General features: G+C 33.6%; 1 protein-coding gene across 1 annotated transcript; it reads left to right on the top strand.

Moving 5' to 3' along the window:
• Positions 1-31: 31 nt before the first annotated feature.
• On the top strand, positions 32-25658 carry LOC128192495 (uncharacterized). The gene is made up of 39 exons (XM_052865216.1): positions 32-234; positions 520-577; positions 794-862; positions 978-1117; positions 1347-1554; positions 2151-2240; positions 2344-2388; positions 2595-2706; positions 5608-5788; positions 6053-6113; positions 6356-6398; positions 6583-6711; positions 7097-7152; positions 7246-7395; positions 7658-7843; positions 8307-8426; positions 8702-8758; positions 10749-10827; positions 11808-11986; positions 12363-12579; positions 12850-13017; positions 13793-13928; positions 14108-14226; positions 14436-14530; positions 14848-15007; positions 15517-15647; positions 15826-15924; positions 16050-16316; positions 16673-16885; positions 18039-18213; positions 18533-18691; positions 21199-21336; positions 21498-21703; positions 21890-22051; positions 22773-22962; positions 23170-23622; positions 23929-24072; positions 24362-24582; positions 24988-25658. Exons 1-39 carry the CDS (start codon positions 47-49, stop codon positions 25135-25137), a joined length of 5754 nt encoding a protein of 1917 aa, XP_052721176.1. The 5' UTR covers positions 32-46; the 3' UTR covers positions 25138-25658.
• The last annotated feature ends 2253 nt before the right edge of the window (positions 25659-27911 follow it).

Genomic DNA, 27911 nt, shown 5'->3' on the forward strand with positions numbered 1-27911 from the left:
CTTCAGCATTGAAAAAGTATAAAAAAGTAATATAACTGATTCAACAATGATTCAACACAATCATATGCACCAAGACAAGATTCTAAATCGCTTTTGCTACTTACAGTCCTGTCTGTCAGGAAACCCAAGCAAACCATGCTTCATCCTTCACTTCAAGGGTGTGACATTGATGTTGGACTGTGGACTAGATATTTCACAGGTTCTGAAATTTCTACCATTATCAGTGGTTCCAAAGTAAGTGTAATTTGTGAAGTGGATTCCAGTCAAGAATAGTTGAGTTTGCTTTTTGTTTCAAGGAAACAAAGTAAAGAATAAAAGTTCTACTTTGAGTTGAAAACAGAACAGTTTATCCTTTTCGTAACATGCAGAAACAGAGCATGCATTTCTGACATTAGCATTGCAGCTTAAGACCTGCATTTTGAGAGTACATGTATCATATGTGTACCGATATATGTGAACAAACTGAAGTTGAGACATTAAGGTTAAAGCTGCTATGCAATCTCCTTTTGAAAATTGCAGGTCAGATAATTATGATAAAAAGTGGAATCACAGTGATAAAGAAAAGGACAAAATATTGGTAAGTGATGATTTTGACTCAACATTTACGATATGAATTCATCTTTCAATAGAAGAATACTTGAACCATTCATTTTGAAATAGAACATATCCAAATAGTTTCACATCTATAAATTTTCAAATGTATTAAAAGTTGTATCTCCAATTTCGTGAAATATAAAGCTACATTATACATATTCATTGTATGCTTGAACCTGCTTGTATTTTTACTTTTAAGGGGGATGAACTAAAAGAGGTAGCAGGATCTGTTTTTGTAGATGGGTCGCTAGAGTTCTGTGCTCCTGAGGTAAGAATTATTATTAACAAGGATAAAAATGATTATAAAAACCCACAAAAGGGTAAACATATAATTTAAGAATTGAGTTAAAGACAAACAAATTCATTCATTTTGTTTATTTCAGTTTGGCATGACAACATTGTCTGAGGTGGATGCAATTTTATTGTCCAATCACAATACAATGCTAGCCTTGCCATATGTTACAGAGTATTCAGGGTTCAAAGGAACTGTATACTGTACAGAACCCACTCAACAAATTGGCAGGTATGTGTAATTATTGATTACCTAATATGTTATAGTCATTGTCAATTAAATTTCAGATTTAAATTTCATGGACTGCAACTGTTCTTAGTTTGTTTTCAAAAATTTGATCTGAAAAAAAAAAGAAGACAGATATATGGTCAATACTGATTCAAGGAGTTATTCTTCTGTGACTAATTAATGTAATGATGCCACCATGGCAAAACTTTACAGTTTTACTTGCCTGTTTCAGACAGTACATGGAAGAATTGGTGACTTATGTAGAAAGGAATCCAAGAAATAAGAAGTGTTCCAAGTGGAAATCTGACGCAATCCTCTCATCTTTACCCACATTTCTAAGGGAGGCAATTCGACCAACTGCTTGGCGCGAGTGTTACACTAAACATGATATACAGGCCTGTCTCTCCAGGGTCCAGACTGTGGGATACAATGAGAAAAGAGTAAAGATATTAGTTGACTGGTTCAACATTTTTCACTCCAGTCTGTTGATCTGTCTGACTCTCTCTTTATATAGCTACTGTAGATTCCTTATTTTACGCGAGTACTTAATTCCATGATTCAACGGTTTTGCATCAAATCGCGAGAATATAAAATCGCGAACGCCAAATTTTTTATCATAATTCCAAAATATTGACATCTGTTTAAAAAATTAAAGCGAGATTTTCAAATCCGCGAGATGTTCTTCTCGCGATTTTATGCAGATATTAACTCCTTGTGTTTAATTAGGAATTTCCAGTAAGTACTAGTAGATACAGAATGATACTCAGGTATTCTGTAGATCAATTGTTTTACCTGATTTTAACATGCTAAAATACATGTACATTAAATTTAATGAATAATTTTACTTGTTCTTTTATAACTGGCTTCATACAACACTATGAATGAATATTTGTAAACATGATTGTATTCAAACCAGTAGGGCTATACAGTCAAGAATATTGTCTATACAATGCTCTCAGAATGTTGGTTTAGTAATATTTTTACATATTAAATAAAAATCAAAAAGTGTATTTTATATTAAAATACCTATTTGCAGAATATATATGGAGCTCTGATAATCACTGCCTGTAGCTCTGGCTATAGTATTGGGAGTTGTAACTGGACAATCAAGTCTCCATACCAAAAGGTGGGCTATTGCAGACAACTTAATGTACCATTTTTTGGTGAAACTTTCCCTGTGGATATTCATATATGGATTAGTGACTTGAAAAGATTGAATTTTTTTTTAGATCTGTTATATATCTGGAACCTCAACTTTGACAACTCATCCAAAGGTAAAATTTTACTTTAAAAATTATATGAAATAAATGAACATGAATTAATTTTGATACTTAAAGTTGACTACCAGTGTATTGTGTACTATTTGGAAAATTGAAGAAAATATGAATGGCATATTTTTCCAAGTCACTTTAGTATGTTGACTTCATATATGTTCATTAACTGTATCAAACATTTGCAAATGAGGTCTTTTTCATCACAGCCAATGGACACAGAACCATTGCGACAGAGTGATCTTATTATCGTCAGCTCAATGACAAAAACACCAGGGTACAATCCAGATCAGATGATTGGAGAATTCTGCATGAATACAGGTTTAACAAAAAGCTTATTCAATGCTTTAGAACATGCATGAATTCAGGGGGTAGGGCCCATGTCATAACTTTGTTTGATAGAAGGGAGGCAGATCCAAGGCCTATTTTTGGTAATTTTACCATGTGGATTTATTAAGCATTAATTTTCCATGGGAGGAGAGGTCCCACACAAACCCCTTACCCTCTCCCAGGGTTGTCTCTAAAAATTGATGTAGAAGGGAGAAATAAACAAGAGGCCCAGGGGCCACATCGCTCACCTGAGCAACAATTGCCTTAATTCTGATCAAATTAGCATTACAGTATCAAACTATCTTGACAACTAAGTACAGTAGATCTTGCTAAAAAAAATAGAAAATCTGTCAATTTTTATCCACCTCTTTTTTTGGGTAAATACCAAGCCCCTTTTGTTGTTGTACCTGTAAGAAGATTTTTCTCTATTCCAATTTACCCCCCCCCCCCCTCCATTTCGTGGCCCCCCTTTTCTCTAGGGAATCATGGTTTCATCAAACTTAAATCTGCATAACCTGTGCTTTCACACTAAGTACTGAGTTTTGGACCGAAAACTTTCCCAGAATATTTTTAAAGATTTTTCTCTATATATTCCTATGTAAAAATTCAAACTGCCGTCACGGTCCAGCCCTATCACTAGGGACTGTGATTTTGCAAACTTGAATTTACACTATCCGAGGATGCCTCTACACAAGTTTAGGCTTTTCTGGCCAAATAGTCTTTAAAAAGAAGATATTAAAGATTTTCTCTATATATTCCTATGTAAAAATTCATCCCCCATTGTGGCCTCACCATACCCCATGACTATTATTTAAACAAACTTGAATCTTTACGATCTTGGGATGCTTCCACTTAAATTTGGGCTTTCCTGGCCTTATAGTTTTGAGAAGAAGATTTTTAAAGATTTTAAAAATTTATCCCCCATTGTGGCCCCGCCCTACCCCCAGGGACCATGATTTGAACAAACTTGAATCTACATTATCTGAGGATGGTTACAATTTGAGCTTTCTTGGCCATAAAGTTTTGAAAAGAAATTTTTTTAAAGATTTTCTCTATATATTCCTATATAAAAATTTATCCCCTAATTGTGGCCCCACCCTACCCCTGGGGACCATGATTTGAACAAACTTGAATCTACACTATCTGAGGATGCTTCCACTCAAATTTAAGCTTTTCTGGCCTTATAGTTTTTGAGAAGAAGATTTTTAAAAAATTTTTCGATATACTCCTATGTAAAACATGACCCCCCTCTTGTGGCCCCACCCTACCCCCGGGGACCATAATTTGAACAAACTTGAATCTTCACTACCTGAGGATGCTTCCATTTTAATTTGAGCTTTTCTGGCCTGATAGTTTTTTAGAAGAAGATTTTTAAAGATTTTGTCTATATATATCTATGTAAAACTTGATCCCCTAATTGTGGCCCCACCCTACCCCTGGGGACCATGATTTGAACAAACTTGAATCTACACTATCTGAGGATGCTTCCACTCAAATTTAAGCTTTTCTGACCTTATAGTTTTTGAGAAGAAGATTTTTAAAAAAAAATTCTGTATATTCCTATGTAAAACATGACCCCCCTCTTGTGGCCCCACCCTACCCCCGGGGACCATAATTTGAACAAACTTGAATCTACACTACCTGAGGATGCTTCCATTTTAATTTGAGCTTTTCTGGCCCGATAGTTTTTTAGAAGAAGATTTTTAAAGATTTTGTCTATATATTTCTATGTAAAACTTGATCCCCTAATTGTGGCCCCACCCTAGCCCCAGAGACCATGATTTGAACAAACTTGAATCTACACTACCTGAGGAAGCTTCCACTTTTATTTGAGCTTTTCTGGCCTAATAATTTTTTAGAAGAAGATTTTTAAAGATTTTCTCTATATATTCCTATGTAAAACTTGATCCCCCCATTGTGGCCCCACCCTACCCCTGGGGACCATGATTTGAACAAACTTGAATCTACACTACCTGAGGAAGCTTCCACTTTGATTTGAGCTTCTCTGGCCTAATAATGTTTTAGAAGAAGATTTTTAAAGATTTTCTCTATATATTCCTATGTAAAACTTGATCCCCCCATTGAGGCCCCACCCTACCCCCGGGGACCATGATTTGAACAAACTTGAATCTACACTATCTGAGGAGGCTCCCATTTTAATTTGAGCTTTTCTGGCCTGATAGTTTTTTAGAAGAAGATTTTTAAGGATTTTGTCTATATATTTCTATGTAAAACTTGATCCCCCCATTGTGGCCCCTCCCTACCCCTGGGGACCATAATTTGAACAAACTTGAATCTACACTACCTGAGGATGCCGCCACACAAGTTTGAGCTTTTCAGGCCGAATAGTTTTTGAGAAGAAGATTTTTGAAAAATACCAACAAATTTTCAATAATTCTCAATTATCTCCCCTTTAAAGAGGGCGTGGCCCTTCATTTGAACAAACTTGAATCCCCTTCACCTAGTGGTGCTTTGTGCCAAATTTGGTTGAAATCTGCCCAGTGGTTCTTGAGAAGAAGATGAAAATGTGAAAAGTTTACAACGCCAACGCCGACAACGACAACGACGACAGACAACGGACAAATTGTGATCAGAAAAGCTCACTTGAGCCTTTGGCTCAGGTGAGCTAAAAAGTAGAAGGGGGCTGGAGGTCTAGCTTATAGCTTGATTGTGTTTGAAATGAAAAAATAGCTGGGTAATTACGTCACTTTAGGCGGGGGAATTCCCCGCCTCCCGGGTCTTAGAGACAACCCTGCTCTCCCCTCTAAATTCTTGCATGTAGAACAACCAATTGATAAATTTTCTTTGTAATTTTAGTAATATTATACATGTGCCGTTACTTGAATATATACCAGTAAACTTATTTTGAAGGTAAAACTTTTTGTCTTTCAGTGGTGACCATTAAGAATGGAGGTAATGTCCTTGTACCATGTTACCCCTCAGGAATGATCTTTGACCTCTTTGAATGTTTAAGCAGCCACCTTGACAGCTGTGGACTGACCACCGTTCCTTTGTACTTCCTGTCGCCAGTGTCCGATAGCTCATTGGCTTACTCCAATATTTATGCAGAATGGTAGTGGCTTAGATAAACAATTATTTGCATTTGATTTTCGATAAGAAATATTTTTTAACACTGTAATATTATTCTCATACACATTACCAAAGTTTTTCCGAACAAAGGAGTTTTAAGCAACTTAAAACAACAAATTATTTTCACATCCTTAAAAAAACTTCAAACAATACTACATGTATGATTACACCAGAGAAATGTATCTCATAAATGCACAGAGAATATTTGTTTAGTGCTATTAAAAGAGACTTTGGATTTAATTGTTAGGTTGTCAGGATCAAAACAATCCAGGGTTTATCTGCCAGAGCCACCATTTCCTCATGCAGAGGTAAGTTCGATAGTCTCTACAAAGCCCAGTCTAAATGAAATTAGATTTCGGGTCCACCTAGACATTATCAAATCTCCCAATCATGGTGCATCAAAGTTTACAGACATCAGCTAGCTAATTTTTGTAGGATTACAAAAAATGCTATTTAAACACAGCTATGAAATACAGCGGCATCTTCAATGCACATGTAGATAATATTTATTGTCTAGCTGTTATGAATGTCAATACTGTATTACTTTTAGCTTGTATCCATTGGCAGGCTGAGACAGTACTTGAATATTCATGGTATGTCCATCTTGTAGTTCGTGCTCTGATAATTTTTCATTTTTCGTGTTTAAATTGATATTTATTTAAAATAAATTCCAATATGTGAATTATTATTCTACTTGTATAAGCTAGACTACATGTATTAAAATCTATTGACAACAAGCATAATATCATATTTATTCAGGTATTTCCTTGGTTTCAGATGGTCTACAGAATGATTTTAAATCGCCTTGTATTGTTTTTGCTGGTCACCCTTCACTGAGGATGGGGGATGTTGTTCACTTTATAGAACTGTGGGGAAAATCCACCGGCAACACAATACTTTTCACAGGTAATCCAATTTTGCAGGTAATCTCAAATTGCAGGAAATTTATTTAGCTATGTGTATCCCTCTTTGACAGACATTGTTACTACATAAACAGCAATAGCCTGACTTTATCTATGTCAATATGCATACATGTACATCCATCTGCATGTACATCCATCTGCATATACATGTATTTATGGTAATTGGAGCTTCGGTACATGTATTTTTATGATGTTGGATATACTGGTACACATTTTCTTCAGATTTAATTTCTTGATATTCTTGATTCCTGTTTTACCTTAGAAACTATTACATGGATTGACCAAAATATTATTATTTTGTGTTTAAACAGAACCTCATAAAATTCTGGTTATCAAGTGTATCTTATCACTTATGATTCTTGTTACAGAGCCTGATTTTCCATATCTAGAAGCATTAGCACCATTTCAACCTCTTCAGATGAAGGTATGAAAAAAAATTCTGATGTACTGATGCATATACTGTTCCTTCTTTTTGCACTAGATATTTCAAATCAAATACCTTTGTATGTAATTGTAGGTGTGTTACTGTCCAATTGACACAGGCTTGAGTTTTTCCCAAGCAAACAAACTGATGAGAGATCTGAAACCAGGACATCTGGTTGTAGCGGAGTCGTATGTTCAACCTCCTTCAAACTTATCCCACAAAACAGACATGGTTGTTGATTATGTAAGGCAATTAACATTTACAACAGATCAAAAGTTGTTTTCTTATATGCATGAAATACTGGCATAAAGTTAAGGATTTAAAAAAAGTATTTAAACAATCAAATAAAACTGAAAACAGTAAAAGACAGAAGAATTTAAGGATCAAAATTAAATTCAATATTCTGCTGGCTTTAACTGTTATCAAAAGTAAAAATACGAAGCAATTTGTCAAAATGTGCCTAAAAAAACTGAAGTTGATTTTTGTTCGGTACATATACATGTAGGACCCACCACCACTTACTTATAAGAGAGGAGAGATTCTAACACTGCCCATAAAGAGACAGTTTGAAACTGTTGAAATCACCCCAAACCTTGCCAAGAATGTCAGTCCTGTAGAAGTCAAACCAGGCTGTATGGTATCCATGGTTACAGCTGCCCTGAACATAAAGGACAACAAATATACATTAGAGGTAGAATTTTTTATCTTTACAAGTGTTTTAGTAACATGTAACTCCCAGTACCATTCATATTCACGTTTCAACTTTATGGGAATTGAGTTATGGCTTTACATGATATGAAACTAAAGAGTATATTTTTTTCACCCATTTTGTGTCTAAGTCTTTGAAAATAAAAAAGGTCAGAAATTACAACAAAAATTGCTTCTGATCTAAGATGATTTGTGATTTGATTATATAAGCTAGAATAAATTGGGAAAGTCAATAAACACTATACATGTATGTCATTCTACAAAAAAATCTGGAACTTGATAATGTTGGTGATTTGTTCTTTAAGGACATACAGTGTATTCTATTGTAATTACCGGTAAACTGTTGATACTCTGGAAATTTTAACAAATATACCCAGATTGCTGTTTGATAGTGATTATAACTGGCTTTCTTGACAGTGTAAATTTAAAAAAAAGTTTCGATTTAGCTGTTACCTGATGGACATTTATCTGGGAAGAAGAGGCGAGCAGATGGCAGCCTTATCCGTGAGAAGTCCTACATCTGGGGCAGTCTCAACATTCAGTCCTTTGTCGATGCACTCACCAGGGTAATTATTCAGAGGACCTGTTGCTCCAGTTTAAATAACAGAGCCTAAAGCTCATAACTGCTTGTAAATAGGCACTGTCCGCCATATTTCTCTTTTAATCACCGCTTTCCCTACAACCCCTATATAAGCTGCAGACCTCTTAAATAATTATTCAGAAGACATATTGCTCCAGTTTATAAATAACAGTCCCTAAGCAAATATTGCTGTTTTTGGATTTTTATTTATTTTTGGTACTTGTACATTTTATACATTGTTTCTCCTTTCTACATTTACAGCAAGGTATAACAGACATTAAAGTTGAAGACACAGAGGACGGATCAATCATAGATCTGGTAGGGTTTACTTGGAATTGATGAACAGTAAAATAGAAAAGCATATAATTATATGGTATTAAATGAAGGTATATAAAATATAAAAAATAACTTGATCAAGACCTCTAATAACCTAATCTCATTTTGATATAGTTTTATTTACCGTACATGTATGAATAAAATATCTAAATATGACTTTTGTTAAATTATTCTCATTTACAGTACATGTGTGTATGTTACATGTATATGTTTTGTCAGTCAAATTCTTTCTTTAAAAAACCTGAAAGTTTATTATTTTGTTGCAGCCAAATGATGACACTTTAATTCAAGTGGAGGGAGCATCTACTCACATTATATGTAATGGAGAGGAAATTGTCAGAACAAAAATCAGAGACACTCTATTAAGATGCTTGCAGAAACTTTGAACGGAACACTTCCATACTTCTTGTAATTTGTCATTTTTTCATATTTCTGCACTATGGATAAATCCTGGATTTCCAAGTGTTTCTGTCCGTACTTTGCATTGGAACAATATATTTTTTTTAAAATGGACTAAGTGCTTTTTGTATGCAGAGGGTATACATGTACTTTCCTTGTTTGTGTTGTTAAACTTTCTGACATTTCCGATGACTATTTTGAAATTACTTGTGTTGTAATACATGTATGCTATAATTTGCAATTGAATGATTATCAAAAAAAGGGAAGATAAAATGATATTAATAGATTGTTTTTCTTTGTTAGATTTTTTTTCTTGGTTTTATACTTTTTTTGGGGGGGGGGGGGGTATTTTTTTGTTTGTTTTTTACCGTAATACAAAATTTAGATTTCAACAAAAGTAATAAAAGGACTAAATAAAATAAAATAAAGTTTTGATTTATTAAAGTAAGAGGATCTATTGAATATTGTCCTACAATTGTTGGAGAATGAATATACTCATGCAGGCTTTTTTTAAATTATTACTTACCTTGCTTGTCATTTGTTTTACTTTTGTTCATTCCCATTGTTAGGCATGTGCCCTCTCCCCAACTTAATTTTTTATTTGTGCCCCCCCCCCACCACCACCATGTAGGTGTGTCTTGGGTTTGGATGTATGCCATCTAGAAAGAATAACCTCACCATGATTTTGTTAAGCACAAGATAAACTTGAATTCATCAGACATTTTCGTTTTTAATGATAAAAATGTTTTTATTAATATATGTTACCATGTTCAGCATGTGTCATTACCTACAGAGGTCCTATCAAGGCAATCATTTTATCAGCTTCTGATTTAAAAATGCACTTTTTATATTAGTCAACTATTTCTCTGATATCGAATTTTTTTTGTTATCAAAATAAAATAAATCATGTCAAAAATACTTATTAAAAATTTGTTCCTGATGAGATGAATGTGAAAAATCGATCGGGTTCGGGATTCAAAATTTTTAGCTCATGTAAACATTGATGATGAAATGCATGGAAACGCTGTTACATTGACTTTTCGGAACATTGCAGCTCGATTGCATGTTCGCTGTGATTCATGAGGTCACTATATAACGTTTATTAGTATTTACTGGGTGATAGTAAGATGCTCTTAGTTGAATTGCATCAGTGAAAGTAACTGAATGTTTGTACAGTTGAACCATCTGAAGCCACCGCGCTGCTAATGTACGTAAGTATTAAATGTTTATGGTATATATATCTCGTACACCCCGCGTCTAACGTATGTCACCTGGATGTTTTATTTCGTAGATATTGCTCTAACCTCTTTGACTGCATTGGAAAAAATTATCAATGTTTATGGAAAAATCTTTGAATAATAATATGTAGTTATGATAAACACGTTGTGCCAGCTAGTGTATATTGTGACACAATGCTGTGAAGTTAAAAGATATTAGCATGATGACAAGGATGGGAAAATAAAATTGAATGGAAACTAAATTAGACTATCATAATTAATACTTTTATAGGAATTGTTTTATTATTATCAAATATACACAAAAATATTTAATTTGATATTTTGGAAATTGACAGTGCTCAATAAAGATGGAGAAGCTAGAGGCAAGTGTTATGATAGAGCATATAGAATCAGACAAGTCGGGAAATCAAACAGGTATGTTTTAGATGTATTTTAATGTTCCATACATGTAGGATTATATAGTACGAGTTTGAATTAAACCATGCTTTTATCAACGGGTGATGCATTATCCTGTATTTCTGGTCGGGACTATTTTTGACACTAGTAGTTCCTTGTTTCTGGAGTTTAGTTTTAGTAATAAAGCTGTGAGAAGAAGATTATTGAGGAATAAATTAATTAAAACTGTATGTTAGTGTAACATAGAGAAATTTTTAAAAACAATTCACTCAAATGGGTGTTGAAAACAGAAACTAAATTACAAACTTTTAAGCCCATATTCTATGAACCCTCCTCTGCAGGTGCCCTCTATATAGCGATCAGTTTGTCCATCCAATTCACTTCTCTTGAGCATAGTGATTCTGTTTAGATCATGGTATATCCATGTAAAAATACCTTGTCCCGACCATAAATTTTCTCCACTTGACTTCTTGTAAACCAACTTTTATTTATAATCGTTGAATTCTGCGATTTACAGAATATTAATTGATTCGCAGTGACTATTTCTTGCAATCAAGCCTTTAATTGGGGCTTTTTTTATATGGTCACAATCCCAATTGTGTCTAGAGATAACAGTTTTGTACCTATGTATCTATTGAAATCTGTTTTCAATTCAATGACTGCATTTTTTTATCCTTATGACTTTGGATGTTTTATTGATATACCTGTAGAATAAAATTATCTTTGATGGATTGTGATGCCTTCTTTAAACGATTTTTGTAAGTACAGTAAAACACGCTTATAACGAAGTCCCAGGGACGGCCAATTTATCTTCGTTTTAAGCGTAATTCGTTATATCCGTCAAGTTTACAACATGAAATAGAGACTTGGGGAATGAAATTCACTTCGCTGTAAGCGTTAATTCATTATAAGCGTGTTCGCTATAACCGTGTTTTACTGTAATTATTTCAATGCATCAATAATACTGTTCACCCTTTATTTAAATCAATTTTGTGTAGATTCACAAGATGGAGGTCTCTCCCAGAAATCAGAATGTAGGAGATCCACTCAAGAAAAGCTTGTAAAAATCAATGTACCTCTTCCAAATTTAAACCATCAACAGATTGATACTGGAGCGACACACCTATTGATTTTAGCTGACACCAGTGGCTCAATGAGTGGGAACCCCATCACACAGGTTTATGAATAAGCCAACAATTCAGTTAACGTACAACATGTACCCTTTTGTACATACCATGCATTTGTGCATTATCATCGCATATATTGTTACATTTTGTTGTATATGAACCTTATCTCTAGGGTATACATTATTTTCATCTGACAGATTTTGAAAAAGCTTATCAAATATATATAATACAATAATACATAGCTTCTAAATCACTGTTATCAACATTTATAACTATGATTTTCATATAATGTGATAAAGGTGGTCTCATAAAGGTGATGCCCCGTCTCAGTGAGCTTTGTAATCTGTGATGGTTATACCTATATGTTTTCTTGAGGTAATACATACTAATTGATTGTATTGAAATGATATTTACTCTGTTGTGAAGGTGAAGTCTGCCCTCAAAGATATATTGGATGGAGCACTAGATCAGCCCAGCATGGTCACAAATTTAATCTTGTTTAACAACGAAGCTTGTACTGTGAATCTAGACAGAACAAATTATTTGAGTCAAGTTGAAAAGATTAAATCAGGTGGAGGAACTAATTTTTCAGCTGCTTTTGAACATGTTGGAAATGAAATGAGGAAAGTCAGAAAGAAAACAGGTGCTAATTTAAGTTAACTTTGTCACATTCATTACCGGGCTACATATTAAATACATACATAATACATTCATTTAACATTAATGTGTATCTTGATACCAGTTAAACTTTAAAAATTGTCAAAATGAATTATGTAGGTCAGAGAGAGTATATCAACAGTAAAATAAAAACACATTTTTTGGCCAATATGCTAAAAAAAAAACCAAATAAATAATTTTCAGGACATTATGTTTGCTGAGTTATTTGCAATTAGAAAATTTTTTTTTTTTTCAGATAAAAAAATTGAGAAAACTGTTATTGTTTTCTTGACTGATGGAGTTGATGCTAGACTCTATGGAACAAAAACAGTGGAGCAAAAGTGGTTCCAGTCTCTGATGGCCAGTGTTGAAAATAGTGCAGGAAGAAGTTCAATCACAATTCATGCTGTTGGATTTTCAAAAGGTATGTAAATTATTGTACATTTAAATCTCCTGTCGCTAGTAATGGGCATCTAGCAGGCAAACTAAGTATATGTGCCTATGATGAACAAAATAGTCTTTTCTAGATTTGGAAAATTCATGACACCTGCATGGGTCATGTTTACATGTCGGGGTGGGGTCAACGTATATATATGCATTTATTCTTTAAAATCTGAAATCTTCTCAGTCTCCTGATAATAGGCATCTATATAGCAGGCACTCTAAGTGCATCGCAAGGATGAATAACAAGACCTGTACTGAAATTGTGAAATTTATGACCGCAGGGTAAGTGGTTGAAATGTTAGGAAGGAGAAGACTCGATCTATTGGTCATATTGTGAATATGCAATTTGGACTTCATGATGCTTTGGTGAGGAGTTCTGGTTTTAGGGTGTGGTTTTACTGATTACTTAGGGAAAATCTTTTGCAATTTACATTGTTTCTCCAAGATAATTCCGTATCAAGAGAATTTGATATGGATATTGAAAAACTTGCGTGTTTAAAACCCATCCATTTCCCCCCTTTCCATTTTTGACAAGCCTGTGTTTTACTATAGTACACAAGTGACTGTGAAAGCCTTTGAGCATCATGTTAAAAATAAAATCAGTAATATATTATGTTTTAACCTTATATTGTACTACAAGATGTACCTTATACATGTAAATGTATACTTAAAAAATAATTTAAACTGAGAATAACATTAAGTGAATATAATCAGATTCTGAAAATTTGAAATATGAATTTTTTATTTCATTAAAGAACACCACTATGAGTTCCTCAAGAAATTGACAGAACAAGGAACCGGGGAGGGCATGTTCCGCTATTGTGAGCCCGGTGATGGACCCACTGTCCTAAGGGACAAACTCCAGGAACTCTTCGACTTTGTGCTCAGCAAGTATGAAAAAGTTCTACAAACCAAATAAAATATATAATGCATAAAAACTTAGATTTAATAACAATAAAAATAATTCCTCAATAAAAATGTTCATCTCAGAGTTATTATGGTATATTAGGTACATGTAATTCAGTTTCATCATATATGTACATGTATATGTTGATATTTACACATTTTAGTGCTACCTCATCAATGAATGTGATGGTTTCTATATCTGGTACTAACCAGATTTTAGAAGGAGGAACAGCTAAAAACTCAGCCATATATTCAGGGGAGATAACTAAAGATGAAGAATTAGGTACAATATAATTTATAATAGTCAGACCTTTACAAAAATTAAATATTTAAAGAAAAAAATTAAATTTAGATTATTCAATTCAGTTGATAAATAAAGTAGTTAAAAAAATAATACAAAACAAAAAATTCATTATATCTTTTCTTTACTAAATACCAGTGTACAGTTGCATATAAATACTTGACTTTATTTTGTTCTGTATTATTTTGAAGGAAAGTCAGAACTGGGAGTTGATTTATGGATGCTTATCAGTGACCCTGATCCCACAAATCTCTCCGTAGCGGTGGAAATGACAATAATGAACAAGGTATTTATATTTGCAAATTTTAGTAATATACAGGAATAGTATGTCTGCTATAAAAATTCAAAGAGTACTGTATATTACACTTGCTTGAATATGGATAGTTAAAAGGTGTCAATGAATGTATTAAATTCAGATCTTTTAAAGCTTTTATTTGGTCTAGTTTTTGATGGTTTTTTTTTTCAAAGTAAAATTTCTGCCATGTGGGATTTTAATGGTGTTTGTGCCTTGTCTTAGAGCCACAGTGAATTTTTTGTCAAAAATACATGTATTTAGATCCGGTAAAATTTGGAAATGTTGGTCTTTTTGTTGTTTTGTAAAAGCAAGGAAAGCCAGAAAAAACCTTTGTTCCATGTGAAGTTACCACAACCCAGAGACAAATTGTCAGAGCTGAAGAGAAGGTTGTGTGGAATCTGAAAGTGTTACAGAGAAACAGTGATGTTCTGTTGGCAGACATTGGGAAAGCCATCTGTGAGAAAAATGGTCAGTTATTGAATGAATCTTAATTAACGTTTTAATTGTACAATGTATGATATATGTTAACAGGAGATTTTGATGACTTTCTCATTAAATAAAGTTTTTTCCCTTGGCATGGTCAATCTGGGATCAATCAATGTAAATTTTTGTTTTTAAAAATTTCATTCTTAACATTAATACCATGCAACTGGGGCAAAGTCTAGCAAATGTAAAACCTTATTGTTTTCTATTATTATGTTTTTTATGTTGCCCCATAGTTGGCAGTATTATGGTGCCACAAATCTGTAAAAAAAACATGTACAACATGTATGTTTGAAGTTTTAAAATATTTACAAAATTAGTACCCGGTAACATACCTTACTCAGGGATGAATGTACACTGACAAAGGGGGGTAACTTTTAAGAGTGTAAAATTCATGCACAATAAAAAGAGTTATGGATGTATTCAGTTACAGGTTAATCAAGTGCAAATAATAAATTGCAATTAACATTTTATTTATATTTTTTCTATTACAGTGAAAGAAAACTTGTCGAGTAGAGTTGATAAGCTACAGGATAGGTTGTCCCAGGTGCCACTGTTCAGAAAGGAATTTAATAAAGAGCTGAGAGAGATTCTCAAGGGACATTTGGACGACATCAAGAAAAAGGTGATTAATATTCAACAGATATTTTTACAACACCTCATGCTGGAAAAAAAATCTAATGTCATGCATGATTTATCTTTAATTTATGTTATGATAAATTGTCGCTTGTACAGAATTTTCATCGTTTTGATTTTCCAGAAAATTGTTTTTTATTATTTTTTTATCTCATGTCTGCTTACAGATTGATCAGATGAGAAATGTCCTGGCTGAGTTTGCTCGAGGAAATACTCAATCTGTTCAGATGTTGGCTCGAGCCCATGACATGAGATATCAAGCAAAGGTATAATTATGATTTTTTTAAATTCTACTTCTTATGATACTGTGAAATGCTGAGAAAATCCATGTTCAAATTTCGTTGTAAAAAAACCATAAGAAAATGAATATAAACCATTATTTTGTGTCTAGTTTTCAAAGTCTCGGAGACAGAGAATTTTGGATAAGCGAGTGGCAAAGAACATGCCTCATTTACAATCCGCCCAGGCCCAGCTGGATCAGATACAGTTAGATAGAGAGGAAATCCAACGGATGTCGAGGTCGTCCACCGATTTCTTTGTCTGCACCCTATCTCTGAACAATATCAAGGACATTCTGTTGGATAGTGACAAGGATGATGCTATCGGGTTTGGTTTGGCCGTGCGCAGACAAGAACATGTACTGGATGCTCCTACTTTGGTAATTAAGTTGTGAAAACGATTATTGATATGTATATGCATGTGTATAACTTTAATACAAGTTAGTTGTGTTGCTGCATTCTCTTGATACATCAGTTGCAAGGTATCCATCATTAGAAAGTCACAGCTAGTCTTGCATGCTATTAATCCAATTAACTATATAGTGAAAGCGGAATACAAGAGCCGCTTTGGCCAATTTGGTTTCATGTGTTCGTATTGAATTACCTGCCTCTTTTCATACATTATACATGTACAATACCCTGTGTTTCTATAAATATGATAAATTTAAAAAATTCTATTAACTCGGTATTTCTCTTAATTTGAATGTAAAATTTATGGAAACTCAAACCTTTCCAGGTAGAACTTCATTCAGTAAGTGGGACACTAGTGAGCAGATGTGCTATGTTGGATGCTCTTGAGTACAAGATCAACTGTGAAGGACAGCTGAGAGCTCACGGTGGATTTGATTTCAGCCAGCCACTAGGTGTCACCACTATTGGTCAGTCCCGGGAACCAATCAATGCCTGGCTCCCTCTGTACTGCACCAAGCAGCACTGGGAAAGGGTCAAGGTAAGAGTTTCATAATTTATCTATATATATATATGCCTTAAAGGGACTTAAACACGATTTTAGATAAAAAAAAAATATTTTTTAATTTTTATGTATAAAATGGTTTACTTACGCATTTTGAACGATTGACCAAAATTTGAATGTAAGAAGTCAAGTTACATGAGAGATACAGAGGTTAGAATTCATTGTTATGTAAACAAAGCTCGAGTTCTATATTTGTTTACAAATAATGTAAAGTATGGAATTACCATTTCTTTGACAAAATGACTCTTGTTAAACAAGATAAACTGATTCAATCTGTTCATAAATAATATTTTCAACAGAAGAAGGCAACATTTATTTGAAACGTACACCAATAAACCACATATATAAACAATAACAAGTTTCGAGCTTTGTTTACAAAACACAGAATGTCAAACTTTGTATCTTGCTTATAACTCAATATCTGACTTTAAAATTTTGACAAAGCATTTAGAATACCCATATTAACTATTCTAAACATTAAAAATGGAAAGTAAAATAAAAATTTTGATCTCATATTGTGTCCAAGACGCAACCCTGACCTGTATTTTTAGATGCATTGTTTGGGTTCATAGTGCATCAATCACATCAGTGGCCTGTTTAGTTGATTTGGTACTTGCCAACAATTCTGATCCATGAAACACAATTTCTTAATAATCATGAGATCTCATTAAAACTGTCAAATCTTCTGAACAGGCCTCAATTAATATGCTTTTTGGTACAATTAGATGCATCTTTATATTTTGCAGACTTTTTGTATGAAAATTGAAAGTTTTCTTTCTCTTTAAAATTGCTAATTTGAATTTAGAACCATTTTAACAAGAGCTTGGACTTTGAGTAGTTGTGTCAAACTGCAGTGTGACGTAGGCCAGTCTATTACATCGCTGGCTACGCAGCCATGGCTCTTTGAAATCGACACAATTTGTCTGGCAAATAAAACTACACAACTGTGTATATTTCACTTGAAACCAGCATCATTTTTAACTTGTTTTGACGCAAGAAATAGATAGCTACATCCTACCGAAAGTCCAAGGCCTTGTTAAAATGGTTCTACGTCCTGTTTTCAATCAGGGGTAAATATCACTTCATTTCATTCTCTGTATTTGATCAGGAGAAAACCTTTTGTTTCCAGGTATTGCTGAAGCCTTCTCTTGGTTACTTCTGTACTTTGGATCCTCTGGGTTACGATTTCCAGCAGATGGACGTTATGTTCATGATCTTGGGGTCGATGGTTGGGGAGCTTTCTGATACAAAGTCCAATGACCAGCAACTGAAGATGATTTTCTGCTTCCTTCGAACTTGCCAAGGTATATTCAACTTAATATGCTGATAATTCTCAAAATGTAAGGTATATTGATGATGAATAAGAAATTTGAAACATTTGGCAATTTTTTCTAAACTGATTTCCAACTGGGAGATGAACATTTATTCACTGTAGTTTTACTTTAAAGTACATGTACTAGTGACTTACAATTGAATAGACTCAGTATTTGAAAACTCACAGGAGTTGTTGGGTTGAAGGAACTCAAAATACACTTTATCAAAGATATTAAATTAATGTGTTCCATCAATACAGTGGGTATTTAAAGTGAATTTTGACAAGTACATTTATTTCTCTTCATTCAGCTTGTGTACAAGAGTTTTCCTTGGAGAACAAACTTACAGAGGCTGTCAGATTGTTCCTTACCTCCCCAGAAGACAGATTCAAACACAAACTGCCAAACCTGTACACTATGATTGGATATGTTCTATCACTGCCTGCTAATACTATCACACAAATACTAGGTAATACACAGATGTTTGATTATGCTTTTTTTTGTACAGTCAGTCATTTGACATGTGTCTGACCAGTACTGTTGATCCCTAATTAAATGCAGGGAATTAAAAATCTGCATAAAAATGCCTTGCAGATTTAAAAATCTTGCTTTTTAGCTCACCGAGCTGAAAGCTCAAGTGAGCTATTCTGATCACATTTTGTCTGTCGTCCGTCTGTCCGTCCGTCTGTCCGTCTGTCTGTAAACTTTTCACATTTTCAACATCTTCTCAAGAACCACTGGGCCAATTTCAACCAAACTTGGCACAAAGCATCCTTAGCATAAGATGATTTAAATTTGTGAAAATTAAGGATCACGTCCTTTTGCAAAGGGAGATAATTAGGAATTTATGAAAATTTTCGAGAAATTTTCAAAAATCTTCTTCTCATGAACCATAAGACCAGGAAAGCTGAAACTTGTGTGGAAGCATCATCTGGTAGTGTAGATTCTAATTTGTGAAAATCATGACCCCCGGGGGTAGTGTGGGGCCACAATGGGGGGTCGAAGTTTTACATAGGAATATACAGAGTAAATCTTTGAAAATCTTCTTCTCATGAACCATAAGACCAGGAAAGCTGAAACTTGTGTGGAAGCATCCTCAGGTAGTGTAAATTCTAATTTGTGAAAATCATGACCCCCGAGGGTAGGGTGGGGCCACAATGGGGGGTCGAAATTTAACATAGGAATATATAGGGTAAATCTTTAAAAATCTTCTTCTCATGAACCATAAGACTAGGAAAGCTGAAACTTGTGTGGAAGCATCCTCAGGAAGTGTAAATTCTAATTTGTGAAAATCATGACCCTCGAGGGTAGGGTGGGGCCACAATGGGGGGTCAAAGTTTTACATAGGAATATACAGAGTAAATCTTTAAAAATCTTCTTCTCATGAACCATAAGACCAGGAAAGCTGAAACTTGTGTGGAAGCATCCTCAGGTAGTGTAAATTGTAATTTGTGAAAATCATGACCCCCGGGGGTAGGGTGGGGCCACAATTGGGGGTCGAAATTTAACATAGGAATATATAGAGTAAATCTTTAAAAATCTTCTTCTCATGAACCATAAGACCAGGAAAGCTGAAACTTGTGTGGAAGCATCATCAGGTAGTGTAAATTCACAGTTGTGAAAATCATGACCCCTGGGGGTAGGGTTGGGCCACAATGGGGGTGTCGAAGTTTAACATAGGAATATATAAAGTAAATCTTTAAAAATCTTCCTTTCAGAAACTAATCAGCCAGGAAAGCTGAAACTTGTGTGGAAGCATCCTCAGGTAGTGTAAATTCATAGTTGTGAAATTCATGATCCCCAGGGGTAGGGTGGGGCCACAATGAGGTGTCGAAGTTTTATTACATAGGAATATATAGAGTAAATCTTTAAAAATCTTCTTCTCAGAAACTAATCAGCCAGGAAAGCTGACACTTGTGTGGAAGCATCATCAGGTAGTGTAGATTCATAGTTGTGAAAATCATGACCCCCGGGGGTAGGGTGGGGCCACAATGGAAGGTCAAAGTTTTACATAGGAATATATATGGTAAATCTTTAAAAATCTTCTTCTCAGAAACTAATCAGCTAGGAAAGCTTAAACTTGTGTGGAAGCGTCCTCAGGTAGTGTAAATTCAAAGTTGTGAAAATCATGATCCCCAGGGGTAGGGTGGGGCCACAATGGGGGTTCAAAGTTTAACAAAGGAATATATATGGTAAATCTTTAAAAATCTTCTTCTCAGAAACTAATCAGCCAGATGATTCTTTATAATTGTTAAGACTTTGGTCCCAGGACAATTCTTTGGCCTCACAAGAAGGTTCAGAGTTTATGTACGTTTATATCCCATATATAAACAATTGTTAAGGATCTTTTTGAGAACTGCAATACTCAACATATGATATGACTATAAAATCGTCCTGTTAGAAAAGGGACTAATGATTATAAACATAAGAATATCCAGGGGAAAATGGATTTTATTTATACAGGATCAACATGTATTATTGAACATTGTCCAGATAGTTTGTATTATGACTCCATTAAGCTGATTTTATCATACCTATTGTTCCTCAGGTGAGCGATGTGGCCCATTGGCCTCTTGTTTTTCTAACAGTTGTGAACCATGTAAGTTTAGCAAAAGTTTGCAAATTCATTGTCTCGCAATTTTATACAGAACAACAGTATTGCTGAATTAAGTACGTGCATGTACTTCCATAAAATAAAGAATCTACAGTATGTCCCCTTACCAATATCTATATACTCATTTTTAAGTTCAATTTATTTGAACCGAAATGGCTAATGGTAACAATTTAGTATAGGCCCATTGAATGCCTATATATACCAATGTCAGATAACACACAACCAATAAGGGTTAATATAATTTGAAGAGGGTTTGAATTTTGAAATTGAAATTGAAAGTTAAATTTTGTAATGAATATACATGTACATGTATTGTTTCTGATATGCATGTTGTACATGTATTGCTTCTGATATGCATATAGATGGAGAGGAGAACTTGAGGAAATTCTGGCTTGCTATGGTTACAGAGTGCTTAAGGAGAGCAGCATCTAGAAATCTGAGAGAAATCAACTCCAACATTAGCCATGGGTTGATTGATCTTATTTTACATGGAAAGAAAGGTAATACATATTTTGTCGTTGTCAATACAGTATAAATGTGTAGCTCATTTAAACAAATCTGTTTCTTGTAATTGATACAAATTTTATAAAGAATGTTTCATATGCTTTCAATATAACTTGGCCAAACATTTTGTTAAAAAATGATTTCTTAATTCTTACAGAAAAGGACCTTTTGGAGGAGTCTCCAGCCCTAACGGAACTTGTGAAACTTATGTTGACTGAATCTAACAATAAAGACCTACCACTTACAAAAGTGTTTGATCCCCGGGAAGGCCTGACTATTGATGACAGCATGACAAAGAAATATGATGAAAAGCTGGATCAGGCCCTGGAAGTCTGGGCCCAAGCAGAACTGGATATAATCAGGGTATGCCAGATTATGACAGTATTATTGTATTTTGATTTGTTCAAGTAATAAAAGTAAGTTATGAATTAGTTAGATGAGATTTCAGCTGAGTTTCTTGTTTCATTTTTGTTCATGTAAAGTAAGTTATGAATTAGTTGGATGAGATTTCAGCTGATTTTCTAATTTCTTTTATTGATGAAAAAAAAGAACAAGAACCAGGCAAGCAAAGTGAATGCAGCTAGAAAAGCAGTGGAGAAATGGCAGCATGAAGGACGGGCAGCGGTAGTGGTGGATCCAACAGCTGAAACAGAGAGTGGGGTGGATGATCCATGTTCACTGACTCAGTCAAAGTTACAGCACCTGGCAATGGTCAGATAACATTTATATACATGTACAATAAAACAATGCTTAAAGCAGGATAATGATTTTAATTCGTTTTAAAATGTTATTTGTTATTTTAATATCCCATAAGTTTCTAAAACAATCTACAACTTGGGAGAATCAAAAATGACTTCGCTATATCAAAGGTTTTACGTTAGAAACAGCATTGCATTTAAATATGTTAAAATGTTATTGCACCAGAAGAACAAATTAAATTATTTCAATAATTTTAAAACAGCACTTTAAGTGGTATTGTTTACCTTGTCATCAAACCATGTGTACATGCTGTACTGTGGTTTCATCAATATTCGTTGAATACCAATTTTCGTGGATTTCGTTTTTTAGTTGATCCACGAAATTATATGTTCATTTAAGAGCAATTTCTATCAACATCTTGTATTGATAGGGTCATTGACCACGAATTTACATATTCATTGAAACTGCAATTTTCACTTTATCCACGAAAATTGATACCCTTGAATATTAATGAAACCACAGTATCTGTAAAATTGCAACAATTTGCAAATACAATGGCTTATCAGTTATTCACTTATTGTTAAACATTTCAACGTTGAAACACACTGAAACTGGATTGAATTTCAGCACCAGTGATGTGTTTAAACCTTGATACATTATAAGATGTCCAAAATGGAATATTTTTGCAACTGTTACTGAATAACAGATCTTTATCCTGGGTTGTGTTTTTCAGATGTTACAGATTTTCTCCAATCAAGCCAAGCCAAATATACAGAGCTTCCTGGGCTGTATGGCATTTATTAAGATGTGGCTGGGACAGTCCTTGGACATTGATGAAATGGACAAAAATGATGGACTTCCTCCAGAGAAGTGGATTGTGATGGCCAAGGAAGCTGTGAAAAGGGTGTACAGCTGTGCAAATGGTCAGTAACTCTCTGTAATTAAAACTGCATTCAATAAATTTCTTTTTTTTGGAATAAAATTGCTATTCATTATTGAACTGTTCTCAAACACAAAGATTCACAGAAATGAAATTTTCAAGAAAGAAACTTATTTAATATTATAATAACAGTTGATTTTGTTGAAATTCTGGGAAAATTTGTTTTTACTTTTTACCTTTATGTTTCCAGATCAATTAAAACGGTTTCTGTATACTGATAAAGACAAAGAGGAGGATACGCTAGTGGTTCAAGGAAGTGTGAATGATGAAGTTTCATTAGTCTCTAACTCAGAGGAGACTCAGACTGCTCAGTGTAACCAGTCAAAAGATAAAAGTCAAGGTCAGAATGTCAATGAAGATAATGATGATGTTGATGATGATGATAATGATGGTGAAAGTGATGATGAAAGTGATGATTTGAATGAAGATATGGATGATTATTACCTTGCATCAAAACCTAGAAAGATTGTAAAGGATGTGAAAAAGCATATTTCTCTGCCTGTGATATTGACCTTGATTGACCCTGACCTAGATGTCATGCAGTTGACACGATTACTGATGTGTCAAATTATCCTCTGTCATAGCAACAGCAAAGCAAGAGCAGCTGTATCAAGCAAGCTGTATATTGATTTTGCCTTAAAAGGTTAGAATTTTAATTTTATTTTAATAGACATGTATATCAAAAATTTATTTTTTTGTGAATTTTGGAATATTAATGTAAGTCTAATGGTTTTTACTTTATTTTTGCAATTTAAGGTAGCATGCACAGATATACATTTTTTCTTGATTAATTTTGTCACTATATAATTCAAAATGATCAAGACATTGTGAAAATATAAAAAAAAAATTAGATTTATAGGTAAAATAAAGGAAATATGGATCAACGTAATGTACTTTTGTGACTGAACTTTAACTTTAGAAACTATTATACATTGACCTATTTTGACAGTTGATTATAAAGAAGAGCTCAGAAAACTAGATTCACTTCTAATAAAAATGAGAGAAGAAGCCATAAAGGATGTAATGGAATCCGTACAAAATATGAGAGCCAACTACTGTATGCTGCATACTCCTTCCATGTGGTCATTTATAGGTTTGTTTTTTATCTTTATTAATGCTACCCAGTATATGCATTTCTGAAAATATAAATTAAAAGAATGAACTTCAAAAATGTAAATACATATACTGTATTGTGCTATTATAATAATTCCTTATAGGGGAAATAACTTGCATTCAGCTCTCAATAAATACTGTGAAAAGTCACATATATATGTAAAAAGTAACACTTTCTCAAGTTTTGAGAATGACAATAATCGCTCTGTATAAAAATTTGTCAGTGAGATGAACTTAATCATTTTGTGCACCATTAACTTTTTGTGCAGGTTATTTGATGTGTACATACAAGGAGAGAGGCCAGGGATTCAGTGACTTAGTCTCCACCATTGTGGATGACAACTGTCAGGAGACTTATCCACTTCTGTCGGACAAAGTCAGAGTTATGTTCCTTGGAAAATATAATGACCATGCTGTTCTGGCCAAAGGAAATGTATGGATCCCTGATGCTAAATTGTCGAAGAAATTTGCTACTGCTCTAGGAGAAGAGGTAAATCAATTTCTTTATTTAAAAAAAAAAAAATTTTGTCCTTAATTCCATATAAAGATTGATATAGGTTTAAGCATACTGTAATTGGTTTTAATATATTCAAAGTATTTATGAAATTTAATTCATGTCCTATAATCATACCTTTTCTATAAGCATACTGTAATTGGTTTTGATATTCAAAGTAATTATGAAATTTAATTCATGTCCCATAATTATACCTTTTCTATGCTTCTAATGAAACAATTTTAAATTAATCAAAGTATTCTGTTCCAAGAAATTTCTTATATAAGCAAGTTGTACTGTAACAAATTCCATTGTTCAACATTAATAATAATCAAACCATCAACCATCTACGCTAACTGAAAGAGAGACAGTTAACATTTGATGTGCCTTTTTGCGTTGTAGGTTTGGAATGATATCGAGATATCTGTCCGGTCCTGTGTTCAGCTCCATGTTTACCGTGAATCTGACATCCCAAACAGACACGGCCATTGTAACTCTAATCCTTATATTCCTAATGAATTAAGGAAAAAACTAGGAATGCCACTGCTTTGATAGTGCTATCATGTAGTCACAGTATACCAAGTGCTGTATGTATCTTTAACCTATATCTACATCTAGTTGCAGAGAGTTTGGCAATGCTCTTGCAATAAGGACTTTTTTATGGCAGGCTGGTGCAAGTAATATTCTTTGTTGATGATATTGATAGGGACTGTGTTAATTTGAACATATTTCATTGTTAGCATACGATATACGTATATAAGATACATACTGTGAAATCATTAGAATTCAAGGTGGCTCAATTTTCGTGGTATTTGTGGGTAGCCCTCAGCCACGAATTTATACTGTCTACGAAAACTAATTATAAAAGATTTATAGTTTTCCTACTGAAACTGAAAACCGACACATCCACGAAATTACATCCCCACGAATAACCAAAAAACCCACAACCCACGAAAATTGGCCCCCACGAAATTAAATGATTCCACAGTATACACATGGTTTGGACACAAGTTCTGACAACTTACTAGGTCTTTAGGGCTATGTATCATTAAAGAGAAAAGTACCATGACAATGTGACACTCTTTTGAAAAATATATCAAGATTTAGCAAAACAAAATTATTTCTTTTTAGAAATAATGCTGAATCATTGTTTCCATAAATTTATTAAGCAAGACAGGAAAATATCTACATTCAAATAATATAGAAAAAAATAATTCTTCTTTTTATGTATCCATGTTTTGTTCTGCATCAGAATGCAAAATGTCCAAGAATATAATATTATATAATGTGAAATAAAGGGAAAAATAAAGAAGATTGTAAAATACCATTATGCTATTTACAAGAATTTTGCACTTTTACATAGAGATTGTTTATTTCCTTTTTAGCTCACCTGAGCTAAAAGATCAAGGGAACTTTTCTGATCACATTTTTTCTGACGTCCGTCCGTCTGTCTCTGTCCATAAACTTTTCACATTTTCAAAATCTTCTCAAGAACTACTGGGCCAATTTCAACCAAACTTGGCACAAATCATCCTTAGGCAAAGGGGATTCAAAGTTGTGAAAATTAAGGACCACACCCTTTTTCAAGGGGAGATAATTAGAAATTAATGAAAAATTTTGAGAAATTTTCAAAAATCTTCTTCTCAAAAACCATAAAGCCAGGAAAGCTGAAACTTGTGTGGAAGCGTCCTCAGGTAGTGTAGATTCAAAGTTGGGAAAATCATGACCTCCGAATATAGGATGATGCCACAATGGGGGTCAAAGTTCTACATAGGAATATATAGAGTAAATCTTTAAAAATCTTCTTCTCAGAAACTAATCAGCCAGGAAAGCTGAAACTTGTGCGGAAGCATCTTCAGGTAGTGTAGATTCAAAGTTGTTAAAATCAGACCCCCGGGGGTAGGGTGGGGCCACAATGGAGGATCGTAGTTTTACATAGGAATATATAAGTAAAACTTTAAAAATCTTCTTCTCATAAACTAATCAGCCAGGAAAGCTGAAACTTGTGTGGAAGCCTCCTCAGGTAGTGAAGATTCAAAGTTGTGAAAATCATGACCTCCGGATATAGGATGGGGCCACAATAGGGGGTCAAATTTTACATAGGAATATATAGAGTAAATCTTTAAAAATCTTCTCAGAAACTAATCAGCCAGATGATTCTTTATAATTGTTAATACGGCTCCAGGACAATTCACAAGAAGGTTCAGAATTTGATGTAGCTTTATATCCCATATATAAACAATTGTTAAGGATCTTTTTGAAAACTGCAATACTCAACATGTGATATGACCATAAAATCATCCTGATAGAAAAGGGACTAATGATTATAAACATAAGAATATCCAGGGGGAAAAATGGATTTTATTTATACAGGATCTACATGTATTTTGTACATTGTCCAGATAGTTTGTATTATGACTCCATTAAGCTGATTTTATCATACCTATTGTTCCTCAGGTGAGCGATGTGGCTTATGGGCCTCTTGTTTTTAACCTATGCACATTTACATGAGATTTTAATCAATTCTTACTTATAAAGATTTATTGTTGTGGATTTTTTATATGTTTATATGTTTTTATATTTTAGTATATTCGTTTATCCAGTCATAACATGCAGTGTAAAAAGAATTTTATGAATTTTTTATTATATTGTATATTTTTATGAATCAGAAATGTTGAAGATACATATTTTATTATATATTTTTTGAAAATAGTGTGCTTTTTACGGAGGATATTTTTAAAACTGTGGAAATATCAAACATATTTCTGGGGGCAATAATTATTTAAGGATTATTCAGATTCATGGGAACATATAGTCATGGACAATATTTTATAAATTTATCTTCAGTTAGGAGGTGTATAAATATGTTTATTTTCCTGCTCAATATCATCAAGCAGGAAAATGAACATATCAAATTCAAATGGGGGGGGGGGGGTTGGGGGGCCACTGTTTTCCATATACATATATGTTTCCACAGTTTTATTGACAGGTGTAAAAGGAAATCTATTTTATTTTAAGCTTTTTGTTTTAAAAATACTCAAATGAATTTTTTAGGACAAAATTGTGATATACCAGGGTAATTTAATTTTTTTTTTCGCTTTTGTGAGAATGTTTAAAATTTATATTTAAAAAGTATATGGACTTTATCTTGGTGTTCTTTGATTTTTTTTCCTCATTGATTTATCTTTTAATTTAAAGAGGACTTTCTGCCATTGAGACATGACACGAAAAGCTACATTTTAGAACAATGAATCAATTACGGTAGCTTCTCAATTTATACATTTGATTAATTCCCTCATGATCAGAACAAGTGTTTTACTTTTTAA

Source organism: Crassostrea angulata, chromosome 7, assembly GCF_025612915.1.
Source record: "Crassostrea angulata isolate pt1a10 chromosome 7, ASM2561291v2, whole genome shotgun sequence".
NCBI lineage: Eukaryota > Metazoa > Mollusca > Bivalvia > Ostreida > Ostreidae > Magallana > Magallana angulata.

Coding starts and splice junctions, on each gene's coding strand:
- LOC128192495 (XM_052865216.1), top strand. CDS start 47: ATGATTCAACACAATCATATGCACCAAGACAAGATTCTAAATCGCTTT. Junction 13,018..13,792: donor TGCTGTTGGATTTTCAAAAG/GTATGTAAATTA, acceptor ATTTCATTAAAG/AACACCACTATGAGTTCCTC. Junction 15,008..15,516: donor AGCCATCTGTGAGAAAAATG/GTCAGTTATTGA, acceptor TTTCTATTACAG/TGAAAGAAAACTTGTCGAGT.